Source organism: Toxotes jaculatrix, chromosome 22 (genome assembly GCF_017976425.1).
Source record: "Toxotes jaculatrix isolate fToxJac2 chromosome 22, fToxJac2.pri, whole genome shotgun sequence".
Classification (NCBI taxonomy): Eukaryota; Metazoa; Chordata; class Actinopteri; family Toxotidae; genus Toxotes; species Toxotes jaculatrix.
This window is the reverse complement of record NC_054415.1, coordinates 16,259,978-16,280,307: the sequence shown is the minus strand read 5'-3', so window position 1 is coordinate 16,280,307 and position 20,330 is coordinate 16,259,978. Positions and strand designations below refer to the sequence as shown.

General features: G+C 43.4%; 1 protein-coding gene across 3 annotated transcripts; it reads left to right on the top strand.

The window, feature by feature from the left end:
• The first annotated feature begins 1,246 nt into the window (after window positions 1-1,246).
• Window positions 1,247-19,777, top strand: ipo8 (importin 8). 3 transcript variants are annotated; one of them, XM_041030465.1, is made up of 25 exons: window positions 1,247-1,649; window positions 2,933-3,014; window positions 3,809-3,965; window positions 4,093-4,251; window positions 4,412-4,568; window positions 5,286-5,375; window positions 5,938-6,032; window positions 6,124-6,208; window positions 6,310-6,444; window positions 6,824-6,923; window positions 7,077-7,153; window positions 7,685-7,801; window positions 7,911-8,000; window positions 9,212-9,377; window positions 9,476-9,636; window positions 9,759-9,884; window positions 10,004-10,079; window positions 12,267-12,392; window positions 13,880-13,977; window positions 14,082-14,177; window positions 14,277-14,497; window positions 14,631-14,836; window positions 16,289-16,513; window positions 17,394-17,523; window positions 18,555-19,777. In XM_041030465.1, coding segments are annotated over exons 1-25 (3,060 nt in total). In that variant the 5' UTR covers window positions 1,247-1,565; the 3' UTR covers window positions 18,556-19,777. The 3 variants fall into 3 exon arrangements, with proteins under 3 accessions (XP_040886399.1, XP_040886400.1, XP_040886398.1); XM_041030466.1 differs by lacking the exon at window positions 18,555-19,777 and having other exon boundaries at window positions 10,004-10,070; window positions 17,394-17,527; XM_041030464.1 differs by lacking the exon at window positions 18,555-19,777 and having other exon boundaries at window positions 17,394-17,527.
• Window positions 19,778-20,330: the final 553 nt, after the last annotated feature.

Below are 20,330 nucleotides of genomic sequence, written 5' to 3'. Positions count from 1 at the left end.
ATGGAAACAATCTGAAATTGTGACAGTCTAATTTCCAAAGCAGCAGCAATTCCAACAAATCACAGTGCAACATGATGATCTGATTTGACCCACGACTCATAATGCTCATAGAGGTCTCACCATTCAAAATAAATCTACAGTAACATGAGGCTGTTTTTTTTTTTTTTTTTTTTTTTACTTTTTTAACTCTTAATCTTTAGACCCAGCTGAGGCCAACTCTGGTGATATCACCTATTTATCAGACAGAACTCACACCTGGAAACAGGCTTCAGATCTCAGTGTACTTCCCAGGACATGCTAATTAATGTTTAATTGTGTATAGCAGTTACATGCCTGTGCTAATTAGCACTAATGACATTCCAGGAGTTTTTCTGGGACATATTGAGCAAATTTAAATTTTGACCTAGGAGAACGCGTGGGATCGTAGGTTCATGTTAATCTATCCAATAGTTGTCATAAAAATGCCATTGTGCTGGTGCTGCTTGCACGGGGAACCACAAATGTCTCTGCCAGTTTTTCTCTACCCAATCCATCTGGTTAATGTGCGGATAAACATTAACATTAAGAGGAAAGGGCAGAGGATCACTGTCAACTGTATTCATCCTCTTGGTCTCACAATGTTAGTACCAAATTTTATGGCAACACTGCTAGCATTGCTCAGTTCTATTAAATTATGTACACTCGTTAGGTATGTACGTTCTTACCAGTAATGAGCATAGTCATGTTTTGCTTACAATCATTCACATAGAGAAACTGGAAAAGGCAACATTTCTGAGGTGCTTACTTCATCGGTCAATATCAACGAGCACGTAAGCTAGCTGCAAAAGTAAGACCACTGTATTGGTAAAGGCTAAAAGTAAGAAGTAGCAGCAAGTATGTTGGCTTGGTTGGGGATGGTTTTGAACCTAGACTTACTGGTTGAGAGGTAGCTGTTATCACTCAGCTAATAGTGGCTTGGAAAATTGTTTTGCTGAAGCTAACAGAGTTTAGAATTCTCTTTTAAATCAGCTGGAACCACCAGCTCGGTGGTGGACTGTATATGGACAATAACCCGCTCTTCCTCCCGAGCCACAGATTTAATAGAGTACACATATAGGAAAAGAAAGACTGTAGTCTCTTGCAATAACAGCACCAGCACCCAAGGTGGCAGTAGCGTTCCCAGCGTACCACAATGGCGTCGAGGAAGAAGAGGAAAGCCGTAAATTGTCTGTTTGCCTTACGTCCACCGACGGCTGGTTGCCGGCAAAGGGGGCTAAGGGCCACCATTCTCGGTAAAGCTAGTCAAAGTTTGACACAAACAAACAGCGTCTCTGCCGTCAACCTAAACGCGCTAACGCTGCCCAAACACACATTTACAACCAGTCTCCCCCCGTACCCCCGCAATGAGCCTTTTATTTTGAATGTAGTGACCGGAAGCTGTATTTGTAACTCGGAGTTTTGACCCTGTTCGGGCTATAGTGGATGTAGATGCTAACGCTCGGCTGACTCCAGGGCACAAACGTTAGCTATAACGCTACATGTATGAAAAAGTAAAAACACAGAAGGAAACGTGGAACTGAACACACATGGATCCTAACCGGATAATCCAGGCTCTGAAAGGGACTATCGACCCGAATCTGAGGATAGCGGCGGAGAATGAACTCAATCAGGTGGGTTAGCTAAAGTAGTCGGCTGTGTTTTGTTTATTTTTTTTTCAGAGTAAGCAAAGAGGGGGGCGTTTAAAGCGTTTTGCCCCCCGTCCAAAAAAAGATACTTGTTTTGTGGAAAAGGGCAAGTGGTGTTTTGGTAAGTTCGGGGGCTTCGGCCCGGTGTATCTTCAGCCCCGGTTGGGCAGTTAATACCAGGCCTGTGATCTAGCGGTCTGACCGGACTGTTCCCTGCACTGACATAGAGGCGTAACAATAGGAGTCAGATCAGACAGCCATCACGAACCATCAGGAACCACTAGGACCCTTGGAACCCCAAACTTCTACCATCAGGTTCCTGGAGTTCGCAGAAACATTCTTACACAACTCTGCTGCTGATGTTTCACATTGTGCTGCTAATGTAAAACAACACAGGAAACATACACTAAATAAAAACATAATGGGCTCTGAAGATAGAAGATTGTTGTCTGTATTCATTTATATATATCTTTGCTTTTGGCCTAAAAATAGTGTGGTTTATTGGTAATGAACAAACACAAACGTCATATGTCATCAGCACCTGCAGTGGATACAAAGAATTATTTAGTTTTAAATGATCCAAGCCTTAGGACATATCTACAATGTATGAATTTAAAAGTTATTTCAGTATTTTTGTGTGTACTTAATGTGCAAAACAGTTCTTCAGTGTCTTTGTCGTCTCTTTTTTGGACTTTATGGTTATTCCAATCTTTAGACAGCAGGTGCTCTGAATGAACAGATTCATAATAAATTAATTGTTAGTATTACAGGATGCAGACTTGGTTATAAGTCGTGTAACAGGTGTCTTACATGGTGTAACTGTGGAACCACTGAACATGTCACTCCCTTCTGTCTTCAGACATGTTAATAGACTATTATGCATTCTCAAACAGAGTGTGGAGTTGCAGGGTATCTGCAAGAGTCCTAAAAAGGACTAAATTCAGTTTTCTATAAAATAAAAAAAAGTGTATAACCTGTTAAAAATAGTCAAAATTTAGGTTAATTCATTTAATGAATTATATCAATAGGAACAATTGTTATGGACAGCTGGGAAGTCCATGTGGTCCCAACTGGTTTTTAAGTCATATGTTTATATTGTGGCTGTATGAACATGAAACACTATGGGCATTAAAAGGTTTTTTTTTTTTTAAAGTCTCAAATTTAACCTTTAATCTGCAGATATCCTGATTTTTTCGGTTAAATGAGTCCATATGAATCTGAACCAAGTGTCAAAACCGTCCTGTGTCTGCTGTGTGTGTGTGTTTCAGTCCTACAAGATCATCAACTTCGCTCCGACCCTGCTTCAGATCATTGTATCGGAGCAGGTGGAGTTTCCCGTTCGCCAGGCAGGTAAGACTCAAAAAAACTCTGCTGCTGTTTTCATCTCACTTCTTAAGGTTTTCAGTTTCCATCTTGATTCAGCACCAACATCATTTTGGCAAAGATTATTCTCAATATGTCATTAATCTACTAAAAGTCATTGATGTCAACATCATCTTGTGCTGTCACCTCATTGGTTAGGATAAAAACTGCTGTCAACAAAACCCATAAAAAGGCCCAAACCAATAGAATAGAATAGAGTTTTATTTGCCATTTGCACAGATACATTGCTTACTAAAAGGTTTAAAGAATACAATAAAATAAGAGAAAAGGAAAATAGAATAACCAAGAAATAAATAATATAAAAGGAGAGCAAGATAGTACACTTAAAATACTGAGAAGTTCTTAAGAAAATTAGGTGCCTAACATAGGCACACTGTCACCTCCAGTATGTGATGTTTCATATGGTGAATGTAAGGACATATTGCACATAGTGATAGCAAACTTGACCCGGAGAGTAACACTGTGTCGCACTGTGCAGAGTGCCATCTTGGAAAAAAAAAGAAAACATTGTGGTAGTCTTTCAGACTTCCCCTCACTCTGCCAGTGGCTCACAAATATGTAGTTCAATTTTTTTTTTTTTAAAAAGAGCAGCTGGTCATTGTAGTTTTTCAAACAAGCATTTGTTTGGGACTATTTCAGCAGTGGATTAATCCATATTTGATGCTCTAGTGAATATTTTTGGCAGCAGGATATTATGTGGTGTGCATACTCACCTGACTCTGTGTGTGTGTGTGTGTGTGTGTGTGTGTGTGTGTGTGTAGCGGCCATCTACTTGAAGAACATGGTGAGTCAGTACTGGCAGGACAGGGAGCCGTCTCTGGGCGAGGTTGTCTTTCCCTTCAATATTCACGAGAATGACCGGCAGCAGATCCGAGACCACATTGTGGAGGGCATTATCCGCTGTCCAGAATCCATACGGTACACACACACACACACACACACACACACACACACACCCTGTCACTGAGGACAGGTCTCTTCACACTGAGTGCCAGTACCTGGCTGATTCAATTAGTGACTCCCTATGTTTTTGTGCTGTCACCAGCGCCCAGCTGACGATGTGCCTGCGAGCCATCATCAAGCACGACTTCCCCGGCCGCTGGACCGCCATCGTGGACAAGCTCGGCATGTACCTGCAGTCTCAGAACAGCGGCAGCTGGTACGGCAGCCTGCTGGCTCTCTACCAGCTGGTCAAGACCTACGAGTGAGTCACCTGTTCACATTCTTCATGGTTTGACACCTTTATCACTGTCATTTTCCACATGAAAGAATTCCTTTCAGATAACAGAAACTCAATGAAAAATTAGGCTCTTCTATCTATCTATCTATCCAATGGAGTTTTAGACCTCTATTGTGTGTTTCAGGTACAAGAAGGCAGACGAGAGGGAGCCTCTGCTGGCAGCCATGCAGATCTTCCTGCCGAGGATTCAGCAGCTCATCAGCCAGCTGCTGGTCGACGCCACCATCTTCTCTGTCCTCATCCAGAAGCAGATCCTCAAGATCTTCCATGCTCTTGTACAGGTGTGTGTGTGTGTGTGTGTGTGTGTGCGAGAGTGGGCGTCTCTCCGCCACTTTGACGTCAACACTTCCGACGCAAGTGTGAAACTAATGTGTCTCGTTAACGTAAATATGCCCAGAGAGATTAAATCTTCTCTAGGCACCTTCTTAGAATCACTTTTTTACATTCATCACTTAATTATAATCCATTTTTGGTTTGTTCCATTTCCTGTTCTGTGTCTCAGTTTCTACTTTTTGTTTCTGGATGTAAAAAGTCAAAGTCTGGGTCCTGATGGCTTCACACAGCCAATCTTCTTTTCTCAAAGCTGGGAACATATGTCCACAAGTGTCTTAGTGAGTGGCGCCAGAACACCTTCAGTGCTTCACTGGCATTGATTCTTCACATCTCTGGACTCTGATGGAAGGATGAGCCATTTTGCCTAAAGATATTTAGTCATTTGGTGTTTGGATGATGGTGGTGCAGATGTCTTAGAACATCAGCCATCCTGGAAAAGACCACTCCCATCAGCTGCAGATGGTCTTCATCAGGCAAATGTAAAGAAGTGAACACACCTGGGTTTAATTTAAGATGAAAGGTCCCATCGTTATCTCCTAATTATCTGAAATGAATGAGATTAATTAGAGACTGATTGGGCCTCTTGTGTGGCCTCAGTGTCTTCATATGATTGGACAGACCTGGGTGGCGGTGGGCTCACGTCTGACCTCATTGTCTCCCTGCAGTACTCGCTGCCTCTCCAGCTGATCAATAACACAGTGATGACTCAGTGGATGGAAATCCTTCGAGCCATAATGGACCGGGACGTCCCTGCTGTAAGACACACACACATTTGTTCTTATATCTTTGCGAGGACACTCATTGACACAATGTATTCTCTATAGCACCTTACCGTAACCCTAACCTAAACCCAGTTCTAACCTAAAACATGTCTTAACTCTCAAACAACCCTTTGAAGGTGTTTCAAAAAGACTGGACAAAATGTCCTTACTTTCTCAAAATGTCCCCACTCCATAAGGTCAGGTGTATTTTATTTTATTTTATTTTTTTTTCTTTTCTTTTCTTACAAAAGCCAATTTATTGAATGATGTTTTCATTAGGTTTTTTCATCCCTTTAAAAATGACATAAACAAACCATTACAAAGGAATAACGTATTCTGTGACTTTTTTTTATTAAATGCCCCATAAGATGTTAAAAATAAAGTGAAACCCCTGTGAATTTTTTTTTTCAAATTCAGTAAAAATATCATCCTTGTTCACATAATGGAGGCTGTTCAGTTTTACTGAAACTAAGTAAACTGTGGCTGAGTTTGTTTGATCTTGATCTGCTGGTTTACACAAACTCCTGTAACTGACCGCTGAGCGTGTGTTTGTCAGGAGACGCTGGAGGTTGATGAGGACGACCGTCCTGAGCTGGCGTGGTGGAAGTGTAAGAAGTGGTCTCTGCGCATCCTCACCAGACTGTTTGAGCGGTGAGTCCAGGTTTGCTCTCACCATCACCAGAAACCAGATTTGGAGTTTTCAGAGGGACGTTAGCAGCTGCTCACACGGTCTGAATTACAGGTATGGAAGTCCCGGCAACGTGACGAAGGAGTACTACGAGTTTGCAGACTTTTTCCTGAAGACGTACGCAGTGGGCATACAACAGGTAACAACTTGTGTCTCTGAAACTTGAGGATGTTGCTTTAGGCTTCATGTTTAGTTGTTGCTCAGGCTCTGTCTCTTTTGGTTTCTCTGATGTCCTTCCAGGTCTTGCTGAAAGTGGTGGACCAACACCGGCAGAAACAGTACGTCACTCCTCGAGTCCTGCAGCAGTGCCTGAACTACCTCAACCAGGGCCTATCACACTCCCTGACCTGGAAACAGATGAAGCCACACATGCAGGTAGGACATGCAAGGAGCTACAGCTCTGAGTCTTGCTCCAAACCCGGTTAGACCAGACCTGATGGGTTCGGGTCAGGTAGGGTTCTGAACTCCTTAACATCGTCATCTGTCTATTTTGCCTCGTCATGGTTCTTCTTTTGTGATCCCCAACCAAATGAAAAATAATAATAATTAAAAGCTGAATTAAACTCATCCTTTTATGTACATAAGAACCAAACCTTATCAGACCCTCTATTTTCATAATTTGTCCACGGTTGCTGGAAGGGGATGTGAAGGTTCCTCCATCAGGGGCGTTTTGTTCCTTTCATTGTCGCTGATCGTTGTTTTAAAGCCACTGTGATCCTCTTCCTGAGGTTAAGAGGACCTTCATCTCTTACAGGCCATGTGCCAAGAGGTCATCTTCCCTCTCATGTGTTACAAAGACGAGGATGAGAAGCTCTGGCAGGAGGACCCGTATGAGTACATCCGCATGAAGTTCAGTGAGTATTCAAACACTCTGGTTTGACAGTGTACCTGCACCGGACACCTGATTAATCCAGGTCTTTGTAGCCATCTTGTAACCGCCACTGTATTTCGTTTTAATAATCATGTCAGGCAGTCATTAAAAAAAAAGTGTTTTGTTTCTGTCGTAGACCTCTACGACGACCACGCCCTCCCAGCCACCGCTGCTCAGAGCCTCCTCTGCAAAGCTGCCCGCAAAAGGAAGGAGGTGAGGAGCAGCATTTTAGAACAGGTCCAGAGGAACTGAGTACAACTGCACAACTACAGTACTTAGACTCAGTTTGTAGGCACTGAGTCTAAGTTGGTACTTTTACTCCACTACTTTTGTCTGATGGCTTTGGCTGCTGAAGGCTTTATGCTTTTAGATACAAAACAAAGATTTAACCTTTTTTAACCTCAATGCTTTTTATATCAATTCGTCTTTACTTTTAATGTTTATCTTGCTGTTTTTTTTGTTTGTTTAATTTTTTTGTTTAATCTGGCACCAGACTCCAAACTTGGCACCTACCGCTCGCCAGATACGAGTAGAAATGTATGTTGGCGAATAAAATAAACAACGTCCGTTGCCATTTACAGGCTGCTCAAAGAGGCCTGTACAGACTTTCATTACTACAACACATAAGTGCGTTCTTTTCTGTGTATAATCTTTGTGATCATGGTGTGAGCACCATGGCAAATTCCTTGTATGTGTAACATACTTGGTAATAAAGTTTTCTGATTCTGATTCTTCTCTCTGCAGGTTCTTCCTCAGGTGATGGAGTTCTGCCACCAGATACTGATGAACCCCTCTACTGACCCCCGCAAGAAGGACGGAGCACTACACTGCATCGGAACTCTTGCCGAGCTTTTACTGAAGGTACGCACACAACCACTGACCACACTTTTAATTTTTTGTCCTCATGTAGAAAAGATCAAATTGAACCTTCTAAAGACTGAGCCCTGTGTGTGTGTGTCTGGTTCTACAGAAGCGGGTGTACAGGGAGCAGATGGAGCTGATGCTGCAAAACTATGTCTTCCCTTTGCTCAACTCTCCTATGGGTTACCTGCGAGCCAGAGTGAGTGACCCCTCCATCCATCCTTCACAGGGTTATATTTAAAAAAAAAAAAAACCTTAAGCCTAGATAGTGGCTTTTTAAGATCTAGTTGTAGAATTAGATGGAGTTAGTTCCACATTAAATCATGAGACATGAGAAAAATGGACCTCTGGATAAGAAGCTAGCCATCTCCAGCACTTCAGTTCTTTCATGTTCCTTCCTTGTTTACAGTTCAATTGACATTTCAATCAGGAAATTAACATGAAGTCCTTAAACTTTTTGTTAAATAAAGATTTCGGTGTCAGTTAAAGAGATGTGTAGGCATAGAGCCCTACGAATATCAGTCAGTCTGAGAACTGGGTGGTTGAAATGTTCTTCAGCTAAGATGATTATTGGAGGATGTGAAAGCCTGCGCACAGAACCCATTAAAATCATTGGATAATAGGAGAGAGGTGGAGCCTCAGTGTGATGATGAGATAAAGCAGGGTGACAGTTCAGCAACAATCTCCCTGGACTAAAAGCTTCATTTCAGCTGCTTTTGCCTCTTACACCTCAGCTGACGCTTCTACTTCTTTCATTGCTCAGACGTTGTAACCTCATATTCTTTAGCTGACAGTTCAGTTACTTTTGGCACTTATAAAACGCATAGTGCAACTGCAAACAAGGCAGAAATTGGAGATTCAAATTTCAACTGCTCTTACAGGACAACTGACACTTCAACTCCTTTCAGTGCTTACGCTTAAACTGACATTTCAAACCCTTTCAGTGCCGTCACTTCAACAGTTTCAGCTTTGATGTGACGTTTAGTGAAGATAGAGATGTCAAACATGGAAGACAGGAAGAGGTTTGACATACAGCAGAAGTCCCCCCTTACCAGGAACTGAACTCTGGATCTTGTAGCCATGTGCTATGTGCTCTTGTTTTCGAATAAAGACATTTAGTTTGACAGTAATGAAGTGAGACATGAGGATATCGGACCTCTAGATGGGGTTCTTAAATGCTGTCCCTTTGGCTCTCCTCTCTACAGTCCTGTTGGGTTCTCCATTCAGTCAGTGTGAGTCAGTGTTTCAAGTCGCCTTCAGCACCTGGTGCAGCAGCAGTGCTGGACACACATGGTGGTGGTGGTGGTGGTGGTGTCAGAGATTTCAGGAACACTGTGGGTGCACATTGAGGATGGGGCGTGTCTGGGTTCTGTGTTAAATCTGCTGTTCTTCTCTGCTGCGCTTCGGCAGTCGTGCTGGGTGCTCCACTGCTTCAGCCCGCTGCGTTTCCACGACGAGCTGATCCTGAGGAACGCCGTCGAGCTGGTCAAGCAGGACCTGATCGACGACAAGGAGATGCCCGTCAAGGTGGAGGCTGCTATCGCTCTGCAGACGCTGGTCAGCAACCAGGAACAAGGTCTGTGGATGAGTACGGACTTTATTGCTGTGTCCTGATGCGGCTGTGGGCTTCTTATATATATGTGTATATAAATATGTGTGTTCTTGTTTGTGTAGCCAAGCTGTACATCCGGCCGTACATCCGGCCGGTCATGCAGGAGCTGCTGCATGTGGTGAAAGAGACAGAGAACGATGACTTGACCAACGTCATTCAGAAGATGATCTGCGAGTACAACCAGGAAGTGGCCGCCATCGCTGTGGACATGACGCAGAACCTGGTAGGAACACACAACACACAATCTCTTTATGTATCTGTATGTATCTCTGTGTCTTTATGTCTTTGTTGTTCTGATGAATACGTAACCTGTGTGAGTGTGTGTGTGTGTGTGTGTGTTGGCAGGCGGAGATCTTCACCAGAGTCCTTCAGAGTGAGGAGTATGAGGAGAATGAGGACAAGACCGTCATGGCTCTTGGCATCCTTAGCACCATCGACACCATCCTCACTGTCATGGAGGACCACAAGGAGGTCTCTCTCACACACACACACACACACATAGAACTCACAGAAAATAACAAACGTTTACTTCCTGATTCCACAGTATATGTAATGTGACATCCGATCCTTTATTTCCTTTCACCTGTCAGATCACCATGCAGCTGGAAGGCATCTGTTTGCAGGTGATCGGCCTGGTCTTGCAGAAGCCCATCATAGGTATGGCAGGTGTGTGTGCGCGGGCCTTTCAGCATTTTTTTTAATACGAACACACTCACTCACACACGCTCTCACTCAGCTTCCCCCTCAGTCTCGCCGTTTTGCCAAGAAGCTGCTGCTTCTTTCATCACAGGTTTGCCTCATGAGCTCGCTTCCTTCGATGAGCTGCCACTGTGCAGTGCTCATGGAAGAATTTATTCCTCTTCAGAGGAAAGGAACCTGTCCTTTAAGGTCAGGGCGGAGTTTAAGGTCAGGGTAAAGGTTGGGGTTTTGCAAGGAGTGGATATGGTTAAGGTAAGGGTTCTTTCTAGGGAATGAATACAAGTACATGTTTGGACCCTTTAAGTGATGAAAATACAGGTGCATGTGTGTGTGAGTCTTTGTGAGAACCACTTTGAGTTTTATACTTGAGTGAGGACATTTTTGCCATTTCTCACTTTCTGAAATACAGGGCTGTTTGAGAGTTGTGTATGTAAATGTGTGTGATTTTTTACACGCATGAGCTTATTTACACCCACAGTGTGTGAGTGCATGTGTGTGAATGTATATGAAAAGTGCAGGTGCTAGTGTGTGTGTGTGTACCTCTGTGTTTGTAAGCCTGGTAATTGGAGCGGTTTTCGGTGCAATCAGAGGCAGAGAAAGCAGCAGGAGGGGGTCGTAATAAACAAAATGAAACATGAGAAGAGAGGTCAAGCTCATTTCTCTTCAGGAAAAACAGCTGTTTTTGCTTTACCCTTTACTGCATGTGTACACGAGGAGGGGTGTAGCCTGGGGGTGGCGGTGGCGAGGAGCTGAACACATCAGTTCTCATAATCACACTGTGAAAACCTTTCTCAGGGACATTGCAGCTTCTCTACAGCTGCTACCAGCTTTATATACTATTTGAGCGATTTGCAGGGTAGAGACACATCTGGCAATGAGGGATCACATGTTCAAACAGCAGATGGCAGTATTCTGTAATCTCAGAATACAAAACTACAGCTGAAGATGGAAGGTGACTCATTAGTCACCTGCATCTCTATGTCAAAGGATAATTCAAACTTATTTTTGGTTTTTGTTGCTATCAGTTATGATGGCATTGAACTGACTGCGTTGATATGGCAGCGATCTGGGGACACGGTGGCTTTACCACAGTGTATGTCCCAGGACAAGGAAAGCGATTCGATGGACGGGCGTCCATTGATTTTATATCAGATCATGTGTTAATACCAGGTGTAAATTGGGGACCTAACATCTGGTAGAATTCTGACCACAGTATTCAGACCACCTCCAGATGTCCCGCATGGATTTACATCTACAGTAACGTGTGTTTTCTCATATCCCTATGTCCACATTGGATCACATGACATCATGTGTAAATGACAAAGGGAGAGGGAGAGAACAATAATAGCAGCAGTGGGTGTTGAAGCAGGATCATGTGGGCTGTCGGTGGATTCTGCAGCTCCTGAGGCAGAAATATCTGGAGGAAGGGACAGAAAAAGAGAAGAGAGAGAGAGATGAGAAAGAACAAAACTACGGGAAAGGAACAGAAGTCGAGATAGTAACATGTGAGGGGAGGAGAGAGGAGCTTGCTGCATCATGGGAAGTCCCCCAGCAATCTGAGCCTATAGCAGCTTAACAAGGGGATGGTTCAAGGCAAAGCCTGAGCCAGAACTAACTATGAGCTTTATCAAAGAGGAAGGTTTTCAGCCTCCTCTTAAACATGGAGAGGGTGTCTTGCAATGTTACATAGGTGAAGAAAGGTAGTCCTTGACGTTTGTTTTATGTGGTAGTTAAAGGACATATCCACAATTTGCAGGTGACGGGGGCTGGGGTGGCAGCAAAAGTAATTTGTTCATTGAGGCGATTTTTGAACAAAAGTATATGAAAACAAATTAAGATAAAATCATAGTTGGTGCAATATTCATACTACTTGAAGACTTTGTAGGAAATCTATCTCCTGTGTATCTTCATAGACACATCATAACACAGCTGGCCTTAATGTTTATTACACAGCAGCTGATCATAATACACAGTTATTCATTTAATGTGAAATAAAAACCAGTGAAAGGGTTGTCATCACATCTGGCTTCAGCTCACTGCTTCACCACCTCATCCCACTAGGTGAAGTCATGGAGAACATGTTGAGAATAGGTGTGTGTCTGTGTGTGTGAGAGAGAGATGTGTGTTAACAATCCTCTGTCGTCCTCTCTTCAGAATTCTACGAGGAGATCCTGTCGCTGGCGTTCGGCCTCACCTGCCAGACCATCTCGCCCCAGATGTGGCAGCTGCTGGGCGTCCTGTACGATGTCTTCCAGCACGACTGCTTCGACTACTTCACAGGTATTTTCTCTCGCAACCGTCTCCCAAATATTACAGAGGATGGTCCAAAAACGAGAAAATATCCAGCGAGCAGCAGTTCTCTGGGAGAAAATACTTTGTTGATGCCAGAGGTCAGAGGAGAATGGCCAGATTGCTTCTTGCTGATAGGAAGGCAACATCAACTCAAATAACCACTCGCTACAACCAAGGAATGAAGAAGAGCATCTCTGAACCATGAAGCAGATGAGCTATAGAAGTAGAAGACCACGTCAGGTGGTCTTCTACTTCACTGTAGTGGGTTCACTGTACTCAAAGGCCTCAACAATCACCAGATCAATCCAGTAGATCATCTTTGGGATGTGGTGGAACAGGAGATTTCATTTCATGGATATGCAGCCGATGCCTGAGGCTTGAAGAATTAAGGCAGTTCTGAAGGTAAAAGGGGGGTCCAACCCGTTACTAGCAAGGCTGACCTAATAAAGTGACCAGTGAGTCTAAGTGCTGTATAATAAACAAGTTCTATTTATTAAAGCTGTATTCAGGGACTTTTGTGTTTATCCTCAGGCTAATTTTGTCAAAGCATTGAGCTCCATGTATCTTTAATAGCTTTAGCTGTTGCTACACAGCTCCTTGTTTCTGCAGAAATCTGACAGCAATGATCTTAATAGCAGCAATGCTAATTTCTTTAGTTTCCAGCTGCTTTGACATATGTTGACATATCGGGCTATGAAGTCTCCAGACGGGATGGGTGAAGTTGATGTGGTTGAGAAACATCCAGTAGACACAAGAGTTTGTGGGCTGGACAGAGGATCTGGGTGGGAGCAGAGGGGACAGACAGAGATAGGACAGGCCTGGAAGACGGTGCTTGAGAATTTCAGCAAGAGACTGCTCCGTCACAGTGTTTTTTAGTATGAGTAGGAGATTTCCACAACATCAGGACCAGTGGACTTCATTTGGTCTACGGAGTCCCAGAAGGGACATGCAGAAAAATATTTATATATTTTTAAATTTTATTTATATATTTATTTTTATTTTTATTTATATTTGGATACATGATCCTCCAGGAAGCAACGATAATACTCCTCCAAATCCTTCACAATAAAAGCATCATCTGTTCAAAGTTTGAGTTGATTTGATCTTAAATGACATAACTCCCTTTATGCTTGTAACAGTCCACACACACACACACACACACCAAGGACACACACTTAACACACTTTTCATCTCACACTGATAAAGGAAGAAAATATGTTTCCCAAAATATTCGAACTATTCCTTTAAATGATTTTTAGTATTATTGTTGGAAGAGGCTGTTACAGCAACTTTGACATATTCCTGGCTGTTCTCTCCACCAGCTGAGAAAGATGTCTGCCTCTATAGCTGCTAAATTCTCCTTTGTGTTCACCTGCTAGTTGTTACGTTTGTTAGTTGGTGGTGGACAGTGTTATTGATATATCAACGCTTAAAAATGGTGGCAATGTTAATGACAGGCTGTGTTTGCGTTACAGATATGATGCCTCTTCTGCACAACTACGTCACCGTGGACACAGACATGCTCCTGTCCAACCCGAAGCACTTAGAGGTCATCTACAGCATGTGCAAAAAGGTCAGGCTGTGAACGTCTCAGCCTCCCGCTCACACTTTACGTAGAATCTGAACAAAGATCCAGTTCCTCCAGCCCTGACCAGTCTGACCTTTAACCCGTTGTAGGTTCTGACCGTAGATGCGGGCGAGGACGCGGAGTGCCACGCCGCCAAGCTGCTGGAGGTCATCATCCTGCAGTGCAGAGGCCGAGGCATCGACCAGGTAAAGAAACAACCACCAGTGAGCCACATTCAGTTTGATCACATCTGTCATACAAACCAATCCAGCAATCTGATTCATCTGTGTGTTTCCCTGCTGCAGTGCATCCCTCTGTTTGTGGAGGCGGTGCTGGAGCGTCTGATGAGGGGGGTCAAGTCCAGCGAGCTGAGAACCATGTGCCTGCAGGTCGCCATCGCTGCCTTGTACTACAACCCGCCCCTGCTCATTCACACCCTGGACAACATGCACTTCCCGCACAATCCGCAGCCCATCACGGCCCACTTCATCAACCAGTGGATGAATGACACCGAGTTCTTCCTGGGGTGAGGAGCAGGCTCCTTCATAGTTATTATTATTAGTGCTGCAAGTATTGATTAGATTCCTATAGGTGCCTTGAAGTGAAGCAGTCAAAGTTGAGTGTTGTGAGCGTCTTTGATGTCAGTGTCTCTTCCTCAGGCTCCACGACCGTAAGATGTGTATCATCGGCCTGAGCGTTCTGATGGAGCTGCCCAGCCGGCCGGCGGTGCTGGAGGGAGTGGCGGCTCAGATCGTCCCCTCCATCCTGCTCCTTTTCCTGGGCCTCAAACACCTCTACGCCTCCCGCCTCATCAACAAACCGGACCTGCTGGCCCGCGCGGGGCCTCAGGACGAGGACCAGAACGGTGAGAAAAGATCCGGAAGAAGGAAAAGATGGAGGAATAGTGTGGAAGAAATTAGTGGCGAGTGTAGGACAGAGGTGGGAAAAAAAGCAGAATGAATGAGAACAGAAAGAAAGCAGAGAGGAGGATAGAAATTCGCTTAGTGACGATAATGAAATGAGATCCTCCATTTTTTGCCAACGTCGGATCCTCCACTGCTCGAATCTTGATTCTGCCCCAACCTCAAATTAAGCGGCAGCACATTTCCTCTCTCACCCCCACAGGCTCCGCTTTCCTTCAATCAAGCGTAAAGGAATTAGATTCCTAAACCTTGTCTACTGCTTGTGGAGCAGACTGATAAATTAACTCAATCCTATGGTGGCGGCTAAGGGTTTCTCCTGCGGCCTGGTATTTAAAATGCATTGATTTCACCACATTAAATGGTTGAGAATGGTGTGTTCTTAATAGAAAAGCTTCCATTTTCTTCCAGTCAAAGCTGAACGTGTTCTGGTTTAAAATACGCTTTGAGTCGTGAGGGAAAAATCTAAAAGGACAATTTTACCCCCATTTATGTTAGTGAGGGTATAATGGCTTCTAGATGCTGGTTGCAAAAAGCTGTAATTCCATTGTATTCCATTACAGTAATTGTTAAATTTCCACTAAATACAAAGTGATTTTCTTCTACTTTGTATCGTGTGTCTTGGCCATAATTTTGCGAATGAAAGAACTTTTTGTAAATCGATTGTTTCACCTGCTCATGAGGTGGCATCATTAGCAAAATCACTGCCCCCCCACCCCACCATATAAGGCAACCTGTTCACTCCATGAATGGATTATAATGGAGGACGACTCTGGGCTGTGACCTGCATAAAGACCCTGAGGCAGCGTCAGAGCAAACAGTTATTTAACTATAGGTTTTCATGCTGAAATGTGCTAATACAAATGTTGTTGAACCTCACAGTAAACTGGCCATAGTCATGATCATAGAGGTAATGTGCACTAAGTTTATTTTAGTTATTTATTTTTCTTGTAAGTTGATTTTTGCCGCATATTCTAATTTCAAATTCATCAGTTCTGTTGAAATTTCCAGGGTTTGTCCCACCTTAGCTAGCTTAGCTAACTAGCTCCAGGTGCTGCCAAGAGGGTGCCAAACAGTACACTGAGCTTCAAAACTTCAAAAGTCTGTTATTAACTAGAAGAGGTATATACAAGTGACAGTGGTTATGATAGATTCCTCTGACCGTTGTCAATATTAGACAACAGTTTCAGGCACAAGAATTTCAAGTTGCATTACTAGTTTGATTGCAGTGAGTTATCAAGGTAGCTAGCTGCCTAGCTTAGCTATTAGTAAAGTACCTGCTAGCTACATAGATTTCAGAGACTGGGGAGGGCCCTATGTAAAAAAGATTAAAATGGCCAAAGGGGATTGACATCAAAGGTTTTAACCTTGATGTGTGTTATTTTCTGTGATGGCAGAGGAGATACCCAGTGACGAAGATGAGGTGAACGAGAACCGGAACGCCATGCAGCAACAGTCCAGTGCACCGACGGGCCAGGGGGGCGAGGATGATGATGATGATGAAGATGACTACTGGGACGATGACGACGGCTTCGAGGGAACACCCCTGGAGGAGTACAGCACGCCTCTGGACTACGACAACGGAGAGGACGAGTATCAGTTCTTCACCTCTGCCCTGCTCAGTAAGTCGTCAGTCAACAAACAAGTCCAGCAAAATGCTCTCACGGGGGGGGGGGCAAAGAGCACAAACCTCTTAAATGTTCCTAAATAAACCTCAGTTTTACATAAATCACTTCAAACTCTTGCCACTCATGCTGCTTTAAGGGCAACACAAAAACCAGCCTCCTGGATTAGCTATTGAAGCTAACTGCAAAGGGGTCCACATTCGGGACATCTTGCTGGAGCTAACCAAGCTAGCTACCTGTTCATCTGTGGTTGCCTTCGAGAATTAGTGGAGAACTGAAGAAAAAACTGAAAAAAATGTCTTGATGTACACAGTTTTACCGGAAGTTGTTTCCCAAATCTCTACAACAGGATTGATCTCTATAAAAGTGAATTCCAACACAAAAACAAAGCAGTCTAGGCACTCCGTACACCAAATACACAGGCAATATAAAGGCATGTGTGTATGTGTATATATATATAACACACACACACACAGAGGGGTTGGGGGGCTGACTTTTAGCAAAGACATGGGGTACACCCTGAACAGGTCTCCAGTCTATCACTGGGCTGACATATAGAGTAAAACAACCATTCACATTCACACCTATGGACAGTTTAGAGTCACCGGTCAGCCTTTTCTGCATGTCTGTATACTATGGAAGGAAGCCAGAGAACCCAGATGGAACCCACGCTAGCCTGGGGACAACAACAACAACTCAACACAGACAAAAAAAAGCCCTGGCAAGTGGATTTGAACCCAGAACTTTCTTGCTCTGAGGCAACAGTTCCCTTATAAAAGAAAACTTCTGTTAACTGACAAACATAATCGTGAGAAAAACACTTTTCACATTATAACCTGTCTCTTTGTCCCTGTGTGTGTCTGTGTCTGTGTGTTAGGGGTCCAGAACACTGACGCAGCCTGGTACCAGACACTGACAGCTCCTCTCAGTGATGACCAGAAGAAGCAGCTGCAGGAGATTTACAGCATCTCACAGCAGAGGAGGAGCACTGCCGCCAAGGGCCAGTGGTGAGAGAAAAAACACCTAGGAGAGAGGAGCTGGGTGGGAGCAGAGACAGACAGAGATGAAGACACACAGAAGAATCTCAGGGAGAGGTGTCTCTGAATCAGAGCCGTGGACTGAGGGGCTGCTCTGTCACAGTTTTCTTAGTATGAAGCAGAGATTTCCACAACATCAGGACCAGACAGCTTCATTCAGTCTACGGAGACCCAGAGGGGACATGCAGGAAAATATTTTAGATAGTGGGAAGAAAAAAAACGACTTCATAAATATTATATATATTATGCCCCGGGAAGCAACAACAAGACTCCTCCAGATCCTTCAGAATAAAAGCATCATCTCTACAAATGTCAAGTTGATTTTATCTTATAGCTCAAAATGACAAAATTTGATGATTTGACTTCAGAACATACAACTTCCTTTATGCTTAGACCATCAGTTTGGACAAGGAAAAGCTCCACACACAAAGGACACACACACGTTTGTGTACAGATTATATAGATACACAGACATGAGAATGGTATTGATTTTTTGAGATCTCACTTTTTTTTGCTCCCTCTTGTCTAAAGTCTTTTGCCCCTTCTGGAGCTCTGTAGAACACATATAGACCCAGTCCACATGTATACAAGTCTTTATTAAAATGGGTATTGTTTTTCTGTTGTTTTAAAAAAAAAAATCTAGTCCACACAGGTATTGTTTAAAAATACAAAAAAAAAAAAAAAAAAGAAACGAGAAAACCGCAGTAACATACCAAAACCAACAGGTGGCAATATAGCCGTAACCATAAAGCCATGTTAGTCAGTCAGAGGCCTGGAAAGAAAAGGGTATTAAGGGTTTTGATAGCCTAACAACAATGGTGCTTTTCTTCTGTCTACACATCAACACTGAAAAGTTGATGTGTTGAAGTTTCTGAACCTGTTCACCCTGGAGGGGGTTTTTGCGAAATGTCGGTTTGCAGGGACCTAAATTGCAGTTTGAACGTAGGGCCAAAATCACTAAAAAACTAAACAGTCTAAACTGAATTTCATTGTGTTTTCAGAGCGATGGGGAGACCCATGAACTACAGGGTCAGAGGAGGAGAAGAAGAAGAAGAGAAGAAGAGAGCAGCTGGTCTGAGCTGACCTGAAGAGAATTTCAGTCTTTTCTGAAATGATCTCAGTCCAGATCAGACCACATCTTAATGGATCCCACAAAAACCAGGTCCCAGGGTGTCGTCAGAACTGGATGGAGTAGCAGGGGCTGGATTGGCATTATATCAGTTTGTTTGGGACCTAGTGCACTGTATAGAACCACAGCCCCTACTGGAATATTCCTATCACCAGGACAGGACTGCTGGCTTGTGTGTGTGTGTGTGTGTGTGTGTGTGTGTGTGCGTGTGTGTGTGGGGGGACTCCAGAGAAAGGTCTGCATTATAAGTATAAATGTCCTTGACCAGCAAAATTCATTTAAGTTCTCGTACAGTGCAGTCCTTTGGTCTACGCAATTGTGTGTGTGTGTGTGTGTGTGAGTGAGTGAGAGAGAGCGAAACTGTAAAAAATAAAAAAACACATCAAAGTGTGTGTGTTTGTACGTACTGTAAGCGCTTGTTTTCATCTCTCTATAGCTGAACACTTTCTATCATCTCATGAAGCGAGAGAAGAAGAGCTGGACGTCTGTCAGGGTTCCTCAGACGCAGACCGAGTTGGAGATGGACAGAGGTTAGGAGACAAAGACTTGTGGACACTGAGGTGGATCTTGGGAGATTCTATTTTTGTTTTTTTTGTCTTTCTGTTTGGGGTTTTTGTTTTTGTAACGGTTTTCAGAACTAATTTAAGAAAATCATAAAAGCTCATGTAACATTTCACCCCCCCCAAGTTGTTCTCGTTCATTCAGTCCAAAGCTTCACAGCTGCCTAGATTTTACAAAACGTCTGAATTGTTTTAGCTGTTATTCTCCATTGAGCTTTGTGAAAAGTGGGTAACATTTATATTTGTACAAGATTTCATGATAGAACATCTGATATTTGTTGAGATATTTCAACAATACCTACGATATTGTCACAGCTGGAGCTGCATGGCTAGCATCTAAAGGCATAGGACACTTGCGCTGTGCCATCTTAGCTACATTGCTAATGTTGCTAGTAGTAGATCTTCAAACTGTGTTTTTGTGACAAGCCTGATATTAGGCTTCTCCTGTTATTGTACAGTTGTGGAAATTCTTTTTTCGTCCAACTTTCTGTTCATTCTGTGGTCAACAGCAATTGGCTGCACCCACAAAGTTCAGGTCAAAGTTCAACTAATTTGAATAACAAGCATCACCTAAATTTGCAGCAGATCAGGCGGTTCTTGTGATTTCTTGAGTTTCCATCACAAGGTAATGCAGGTGTAGTTTTTGTATCAACCTGCCGTTGAACGTCCGTTACCACGGAGCAATAATGTCACTGACCACCGACCAAAAATTGAATCAAGTTAAATGTGGCGGAAACCAGCATCTGCATTGTTGTAGCGCTTCTTTTCCTCATGTGGGCCTGTTAATGAGTTTCTTTACTGGTGTGTTTGCATTCACTCTCACTCTGTGGCTCTTTTGTCATGAAGCACTGTGGGACATTCACTCTGCACTAGAGGAATCATTAGTTTGCTGTGTCTGCCTCCCCATCTCTATCGCTCTGTCTCTGCAAAGCTTTGTAATCATTTGTTCTGCATGCCAATGACAGTGGCTGGTGGTATATATATATATATATATATATATTTTTTTTTTTCCAAAATATCTAGGCCAGGCGAGGATGCCGCTGCAGTGGTAACGAGCATTCCCGCGCCAGGAGTAGCGGATGTTAAAA